Below are 9,453 nucleotides of genomic sequence, written 5' to 3'. Positions count from 1 at the left end.
AAAATGATCTAAGTCTGGCATTAAAAGACGTCAAATATTTATTTATTGTTTTGAAAACTAGTCAAAACAAGATAATTTCATTTCTTCTAAGGACAGAATGTTTATCTTCCTTCTAAAAAATTATAAAATTAATCATAAAAACTATATTTGTTTTTGTTTTTTTTTGGTCTCTCATTGATTATAGGGTCTCATAATAAATATATTCGTGTGTGAATACCACATCTGACAAAAAATTTTGTTTTCTACTTTATGTATTATACGGATTATACTGTAGATTGTATTTACTTTGTGGCAAACCTAATGGTTTTGGGACAGTATACAGAAGGACCATGGTAGAGGAACAAACCCCTGTCAACGTCAATCTCTTTATATCACGTTCTTTTCAAAATAAAACCAACCTTTTTTTTTTTGTTTTTTCAGGTATACTTTTATTTAAATAAAGAAGAAAAAATTTAGGATACCGTCAATTTTCATGTTTTGTACAACATATAAATAATTTAAGCAGAAGATTATTTATAAAAGTAACTACAAATGATTGAATTATGTTCAAGTATTTAAAATATAACGAATATTGAACTACGAGAGATGCCGAGTTTCTTAGTGATAACTAATCTATTGGGAAAAGTCGGTCATTGCCTTTACGTACGATTACGAGGTACAACGCTGACATAATGACAGTACTTCTAATCAAACTATAAATACACTCTTGACAATTATTTCTCCTTTCCGATTACTCACAGCAGAAGGATCCCTTTGCCCTATCCTCAAGAGGGACTTGAGAAAGGCCAGCCTCCTGCGCAGCTGTTGTCTTCTGGTCCGGACCATCGCAGCGCCAGGAACCGACTGACAGACCCTCCGGGACATATCAGTCCGGCTGACTATGCTCCCTTATCTACCACTCCCAGCTCAACAACAGACAGGATTCCTTTTCAAACACTGAACTAGATAAATGGACAGCACTGTCCTCTATTTGTGTTCGATAACAAAGGTAAAGGATGTTTCTTAAATGGCTCCCGTTGTTGATAAACAGTAATATTTATAAAAAGTATAATGTTTACTTCAGAATAACAATGAACCGTTATGTCAATTTCTTCATTTTACACTTGTACCCACCTACAAACAAATAACAAAAAAAAAAAAAAGGAATATTATGAAAAATAATTGGACCAAAAAAGGACGAATTAAAGTGAAAAAAATCATTATTGCTAAGACAGGTCAGAGTTCAAGGGGTCGACCGTAGTTAATATAATTTCTAGGTCTATAAAGTCCTCGAATCTGCGTATTCATTCATTTTTTCAGAGTTGGCAACATAATAAGATAGGTGGGAATGAGATATAGGCGTAAGGAAAGTGAAATTCGGACAGGCAAGGGTATACGAAAGGGCACCAGACTTTCGACGTTACCACAACGCTGCAGTGAACCTGTGTTCAGCAATTAGAGTTTATTAAAGACCAGAATTAGTTTTATTGATAATAATACTAATGTTGATTTTATATCCATACATAATAAAATAATTAATTATGTGACCTTGATCGAAATGAAACAAATTGTGCTTCGAAGATCTTCCAGGCGGCGTTGGCGTGCATAGCTGGTTTACTAGAATCATGAATGTTGAGCACTACTGTGTACCACTACAAACGAAACTTAGTAAGGATTACGTCAGGTTTGATCTTGAGGATTTGAGTTTTGATGGAATTCAGCGGAGGAGCTCTATTATAGGCTTCTATCTATTATCTATTATAGCCATCCAACCTCTACCTAAGCAAAGCCTAAACTTATCATGGGACCTTTTTCAAACACGGTTTGGAAACTGGATAGGGCATACATTTCGGTTCTAAAAACAGAACCGCGCAAGCGTCCACCAGTTTGTATATAGTCAAAATTAGAACAACAATTATTAGTAATTAGTATAATGTAAAATCACAAGATACAGTCCAAAATATTACAAGTAAAAATGAATAAGGTCCAATCCATAAATACTGAACCAACAATGTCTCCAATTAGCACCAATATCATGTATGCTTACTTAAAAGTATTCGTTTAATTAAAGTACGGGTGCCGCACATTGACGGTGGTAAGCCATACAGTATTATAGACTGAACAACTTCTTTCAAATGGATATTCACTTATTCTTCAGGAGAAATGGGAATCGAATCCACGACACCAGGGCTCAATAACATTAATACAATGAAGGGCCTAAATAAAAAAATGACGAATTAGGTTGGAATTTTTTTTTTCAAATGTTTTATTTATTTTTATTTTAATATATTTATTGAAATTTACAACTGTATATTATATAATACATTCTGTAAATTTGATCTTAGTTAAAATTGAGTGTTACAGGCGTGTAGAGCAACTATCTATTGGTAGCACTTTAATGACATTTTACATTAGCAGGTCTCGTGGTCATCTTCTTTTCAGGCGCCTCGGAGGATTGTCAAGAATGGAAGAGGATGCAAGGTTAGAAACTAGGGGGTTTGAGTGATTAGGGAGTTTTTAATGTAAGGAGTGATATCTGGTTCGGGCTAGATCAGTTATATAGGGAACATTAAGGTCTTTATGTATGACTTTATTTCTGACAAAATAAGGAGCATTGAGGATTTTACGAAGGATTTTGGATTGTAAGGATTGGATACGAGAGGAATTCGAAGGATTAGTGGAGCCCCCAAGTTCAACTCCATACGTCCAGATTGGCCTTATTACAGTCATGTAGATCAGTATTTTGTAATGTGTTGGAAGTTTAGACCGTTGGTCTAGTAAGTGCTGTAATAGTCGAAATCGCCGTGCAGTTTCCTGTCTTTTCAGTCTTGTTTTCAAATGTTTAAAACGTTAATAATAGATGAGATGATTCGCTGTTTCGAATTTAACACAATCCCTTATCAAACACCTAGTAAATAACTTTTCTTTCAAAGAAAAACGATTGCTTTTCCAAAATAATATTTGCATCAGCTATAAAGATTATTTCATCAGCTGATCAGAGGTCAAGTCAGTAATTTCCAACTCTCACTCTCTGTCAATATTGAATGAAGGTAATTTTTGTTCCGGAAGTCTGTCTAAGCACAAATTAAGTCTTATTCGCTGATTCATCGAAACATATTGCTTTTCGAGGAGCTTGTTAGTTGAGCCAATTATCAATACAACGAAAGTTATAATGGATGTTGAGTTTGAATAAGGAAACACCATCTTTGAATAGCATATTAGCATAATTTTGATTAGTACAATTAGTTCAAATGATCAGGAGGAATATTTTTATTTTAGAATGAATCTTTCTCTCAAAACTATGAAAGTACAGTAGACGTGAGCTGATCTCCTCTGTAAAAAATTTATTTATACATCATCGTGTCTATAAGTGAGATTAGCGCAAGAAGTGAAATCAAATCATGCAATCATCTGTATAACTAGAAAAATAAAATTATATTTATTTTTATTTAATAAAAATTTACTACATTTATGAATTGTAATACACAGATTTTATTACTACATGTAGTTAGGATTTTTCATATTTATTATTCTATATTAAAAAAAATAAATAAATGGTGTATTTTTAAATCTATTCACGATCTATTAAAAAAATATTTTTAAGAAAAAAAATGAGATATATAGAAAATGTGAATTAATATGTTTTCACAAGTCCCGAGTTTCATTCAGATGTGGAAGGCACTGGACTACTATACCAAGTTGCGTTATTTTTTATAGGCATCACTAACAATCCACTAATTTGTTTAAGTATATAAACATACTGTACATGCAGTAACACTTTATTTCTTCGAAGAAATAAAAGTTTTTCAATTAAATTAATTTTTTTATTATTTAATGTAATTTAGATCTGTACAAAATACAATAAGTAAATATGTGGAATGTTTCATTTACACTTGAAAATCTTGGGAAGGAACCACCTATTGGTGGTACTTCAAGTATTAATTTAAATTAGAAGGTCCCGTGGCCACCTTTAATTCAGACGCCTCGGAGTATTATCAGATTGTTAAGGATGAGAGTAAATTACTTTTTATTTATGTAAATCCTGTTGTGTCCGTGATCTAGACTATATGACTTAGTGGTGATACAATACTGTATTAATATCAACACTACAACGATGAAGACATTGGGAAACGAATCCACTAAATATTTAAAACACACTACACTTCCTGAGAGGAATGCAATACTACAGGCCTCGTAGACGATCAGTTTATGAAAGTGATACGAGGGAAATGAGAATAGTTTTGTTGACAATTAAAAAGAAAAACACATCTCCCATACATCCTATAGGCAACAATCCATGTGCGGTGTGCCTTGATATTATAGAGTATTTGATTGTTTTGTATACTTACCTAATAAAAAACAATCAAATAATCAAAGGTTAAGTAAACCCACCCACTGGCCTGAAATTATTCCATATAAATAATTAATACACAGGATTAACTAACCTCTAGGCAATAGATGAACTGATTAAGAAAAAGAAATGGAATTGGATTGATCATACTCTAAGAAAAGCGGACAAAGCCACAGACAAGCAAAACTTGATTAGAACCCAAAGGACACTCAGAAGCAAGGACTACTCAGGAACACCTGGAAGAGATCAGTGGTGAAATAAACCAGACAATGGAGAGATGTGAAAAAAGTGACATCAGATAGAAATCAATGGTGAAAATTCATGAAGGCCGGCTGTTCCAACGGGGGTTTTATTTACAACCTAGTATACCTGCAGGTTCGAAGGCAAAAACATTATAAGTTCTTGCCTACAAAACTTCCTCTCCTGAATTCAACCAAAATTCAAACCCTCGAGTGTCGGAGCTGACAACCCTCCCACCTACGCTACTGTCGAATCCAAGGACAATTGGGAAAGGTCTGTTTATCCTTTAAGTGGTCGCTCATTTTCAACTTAACACGCCCATTTCATTCACCGCAATGCTATCATCTCAATTATATTTACCGGCAGCCGTTCACGCATTTTGTTGAGTAACCGTATAAGTAATCCTGTCGGTGCATCCTTCGGTACAAGTTTTCAACGCAACACATTCTCAAAACATTTACGGCGAAATCCTTACGATAACGTAAGTAGATACAATAAGCATTAGCTGCCCCTTACTGGCTTCCTCTGGGTACGCCCATGATATAGAATAAAAGTGAACTGACAGATAGAATCTACGTCAGGGGATGGAGGTGGTATGTTTACATTTGGATTCGTAAACTCTCTTACCCCAATCGTATAGTAAATAATATTTTTTATAGAGGTTTGAAATAAAAAAATCCGTTCGTAATAAAAACTTGAAAACTACCAAGGAAAATTCAAGTTGTACAGTAATTATTGAAAATATGTTACCTGAAATTTATCAAAAATAAAATCTATACCATTAAATTATCGAACATTACCATACTTGAAACCTAAAATGATTGTAGTTTAGTTTTCTGACTTTATAGAAAATTGAGTTGGAACAATTATTAATCTTATTCAAAGCTGCCCCTTCCTGTTCCCCGCTGGGTACGCCCAACTATGCTAACTAAATAGACGCCTTTTCTAAAACTAACGATATATTTTTTGATCTGTGCTCTACTGAGAAAAGGAATTATCCATTTTCTGTACGTAAAAGGAATGAAAACGTTTTATTTAAAAAAAAAGATTAGAATTCCAATTAATATTTTGTGTCAATCAGAATATTATTCAGATTTTGGAGGCCAATTGAATCATAGGCCTTTTTGAAATTGGTATAAATCTGAAAATCTAACTTTTTCTTAATATTTTCCGTAAGGTAATAATTAACAAATGATCGAAAGACTAGGTACGCATAAAAAAATACAAAACTGTGGATAAGTTTAAGTTGGATAAGAACCAATAGACGAGACCTTAAAGGTGAACAAGAAAGCCCTGTAAGGTGTCGATCACTAACCGCCCCTAGGGCTGTGTTGTAACTAGAGTTTCTTCCTTCGGTGTTTCATAACATTAGGATCTTTAACTCTCGACAAGCTCGGTTAGTTACAATATGTACTCCAAGTTACAAAACTTTTGTGTAAGACATTAAATATTAAATAAAAACAATGGGTGTCTCAACTCATGAAAAAATATTCCGAAGGAGAAGAATGTGAATAATAAAAACTATATATAAAAAAAAAAAAAAAAATACAATCTTTGAACTATTATTATTGCCTATCTTAGAAATAATGCATTAGTAGGAGTAATAAAATATATCAAACTCTGAATAAATATTACGATGAGGTCGTATTTCAAATTGATTCCTTAATAATAAAGACAATAGCATCTATAAGGGGTCGACTAAGGAAATATCACGATTTCTATAGCTTTAAAAAATTATTTTGAGTTGCAATATTGTAATATGCAGTGCGAATTGAGATATAATAAGTAAACTCCTCATTGTTAAAACAAAAATTGAAGAAAAAATGAAAATGAAAAAAAAATTTATATCTCATGATATAAATCAAAATCAGATCTTATACACTAAATGTTTAAATCTACAAATCTCTTACAATTTTAAACCTTGTAAAAAATTTCCGGCATTCATTAAAGAACACAAAGGTTAACTATTGATCAGAAAGTAAATTGTAATCACAAAATCAAAATGCTATTTCCAACTAACATTCAGCCTCATTCCATAATAATATAACTGTCTCTCAAATTGGAGAAGAAAATTATACATAAATTATACATTTGGATTAATATTATTTTGAAAATAAAAAAAGGTGATAAATTGACTCTTCAGTGTACGTATTTTCTTACATTGCTCCAGCGAAACCAAAACCAAATAAAAAACAAAAGAATTTTATTATTATTGAAATTTTTATCGAAACGAATTATTAATATTAAAAAATAAACCACTATAAAAGATTATATGAATTCAATTGTCTTTATTTTTCAATTGTAAATATTTTTATCTGCTAGGGGAGACGAATTAATTATATTTGAACTTATTACAACTATTCCATTAATGAGCTATTCAATTATCATTGTCATGGCTAACCAAGAATTTGCATTTAATAACAATAACATTATTTTCACCCGTTTCACTGAATAAAAATTGTTTTTCTATACTCAAATCGTAATTGAATGCATACAAAGATTCTTTCGATTTTGTTACCATTATTAAAACAGGCTTTTTTAAAATATGTACCATACAAAAATATCAATGCCAAAAAATTCTTTGATACCTTGGCTATCCAGTTTAATTAAATTTTGGATTCAGAGAAAGCATTCAGAGCTGCAAAGCCAAACTATATCGCCCGATTTTGTTATCTTTTATCTCCCAGCTTACCAACACTCAGGTAGAACATTCTTAGATGTATACACGTCAAACTTGGAATATCCTGGATTCATATTTTAGATTATATAATTTATATTGGTTATAAAATCCAATAGATTTTATACGTGATAGGTTTATCGCGATAGAACATTTTTAACAATTCGACATTTTCCTTTAAAATGTCAGCATTTACTTCAATATTAAACAGATTTATAGTTTCCATAGTTCGATATTTGTTGAGAACATAGAAAAAAGGAAACTTACTATTTTTGTATATGTTGTATTTGAATTTAAATTAGTTGAATTAATAGCAGAAAACTATAAATAAACTTATCCATAAATATCTCGACATTCTATTTGTTGCAAATGGGGCCGAAATGTTCCAAAATATTGGCCTACTCAAAACCAATAGTTCTTAACCTTTCTATACCAAACTATCCCTGATAAATTTCCGAGGCGTCTAAAAAGAAGATGGCTACGAGAACTTAATTTAAAATAGGGATTGAGTGATTTCTTGACAAGATATTATGAGTTCAGAAACATAAGTTACACATTTACTCATTGTATTTTATTATACAGATGTAAATTTTAAAAAAATTTACTTTCAAGTAATAAAACCTAGGGATAAGACAGAAAGAGATATTCCTTCCAAACCATTGTCTATTGTCCGGACAACTTCCCAGGAAAGGAAGGTCTCATTAGTTGGCCAACAGCTTAAATGAACATCCTACCTTAAGGAGTTGGTTCATGATGACTCGTGTCAATAATTTATAGAATTACTGTTTAACGCTAGTTTTCTTTAAAAAAAACAAAAAAAAACAGTTTTCGAACAAGGTGAATACAGAATAAAACTTCTTTTTTTCCTGAAGAATTTTTCGATCCGGGACAACATAAAAAATAGTAAATTCTTTTTTTATTCTGATAGTTTTAAGCCACATATTGTTTAGAAAGTCAGGAGAAATTATTAGCTTAATAATAATGTAACATCTGAAGGCAAGATGAGTAAGTAAGGTAAAAATATAGTAATTTTATGATGTGGAAAATGTAACCAAAATATATAAATATTTTATTCTGGATTTTCTTTTTTAGGAAGTTTGATTATATTAATTTTTTTAAATTGTTGAGGTGAAAAAAAATGAATAATATTAACTATTCTATATTTTTCATTGTACATTTCGAGACAATTGTCCCATACTCATGCACCTTTACCATTCTAAAATTAAGTTATTCTAATCAACAATTTTGTTGCATAACACAAAAAAAAAAAACTAAGGAAATGAAAAAACATCGAATAATGATAATAACAATTTTTTTTTTAATCTACAATACATACCAGGCCTAACAGATAAAATAAAAAACACGTTAATAGAATATGATCAGGTAAATATTAGAACTGGCTTGTACAATAACAATAAGTTGCAACGTCATATGCCAACTAAAGAACAAAATAAATAAAATGGAAAAGTTAAATTTAAATTGTGAAAAAAAATATATTGGAAAGACATCTAAAATACTAGAAACCAGGATCAAGGAACATATCACAAACTGTAAAAACATCAAAATATAAATAGCACTGCACTAGCTAACCAAAGTATAACGTAAAACCATAAATTTAACTTCAAAAATCCCACAATAATAGACATGACACAAAACACTAAAAACAGAAGGTTTTTAGAAGCAATACATATAACTAAGAATGTTAAAAAACAGTAAACTATAAAACAGACACAAAACATTTAAATACCAATTATGCCGATATAATAAATATATTGGTCACATAAATATAAATAAATTATAGAAAATATGTGAGAATAAAATGGTCTAATTATGAAAAATCATAAATTTTAACTTTAATTACACAATAGGACACATCAATAGGGAGGTATTAAAACAGCATATTGGACATGTTGATATGGTCCAAAGAGGTAATGTCTAGCGTTTGAGCTACAGAGAGAGATGAATGCACCAATAGTGAAAGACAATAATTTAAATAATGTAATGTAAAACAATTTTGAACTATAATTATACAATTAGATGACATGATTTCAATAGAGAACTTGAAAATATGACAAATATGTAGTAAATATGATTGCAAGAATATTAAATGTACATATATAACATAGATAAAAATTGTTGATAAGAATAACTTAATTTTAGGATTGTAAAGGTATATGAGTACGGTAAAATTGTCCTGAAACATTTT

The 9,453-nt window shown here is 30.8% G+C and overlaps 1 protein-coding gene across 3 annotated transcripts in view; it reads right to left on the bottom strand.

Annotated features, from left to right (window-relative positions):
• Nost (Nostrin) overlaps positions 1-9,453 on the bottom strand; it is a 108,499-nt gene that overhangs the window by 40,267 nt on the left and 58,779 nt on the right. Inside the window, exon 1 of one of the 3 annotated variants that reach the window (XM_014417347.2) lies at positions 739-840. The exons of the other annotated variants lie outside the window; for them this stretch is intronic. Within the exon in view, the coding sequence (XP_014272833.1) occupies positions 739-825 (87 nt within the window). The 5' untranslated portion in view covers positions 826-840. Of the gene's footprint in view, positions 1-738; positions 841-9,453 lie in introns of those variants that run through there. 3 annotated transcript variants of the gene reach the window in all.

The sequence above is a fragment of the Halyomorpha halys genome, unplaced genomic scaffold (assembly GCF_000696795.3).
Source record: "Halyomorpha halys isolate HHAL.00 unplaced genomic scaffold, Hhal_1.1 Scaffold152.1, whole genome shotgun sequence".
Classification (NCBI taxonomy): domain Eukaryota; kingdom Metazoa; phylum Arthropoda; class Insecta; order Hemiptera; family Pentatomidae; genus Halyomorpha; species Halyomorpha halys.
The sequence above is the reverse complement of the archived record's forward strand: the minus strand, read 5'-3'. Positions and strand labels throughout refer to the sequence as shown.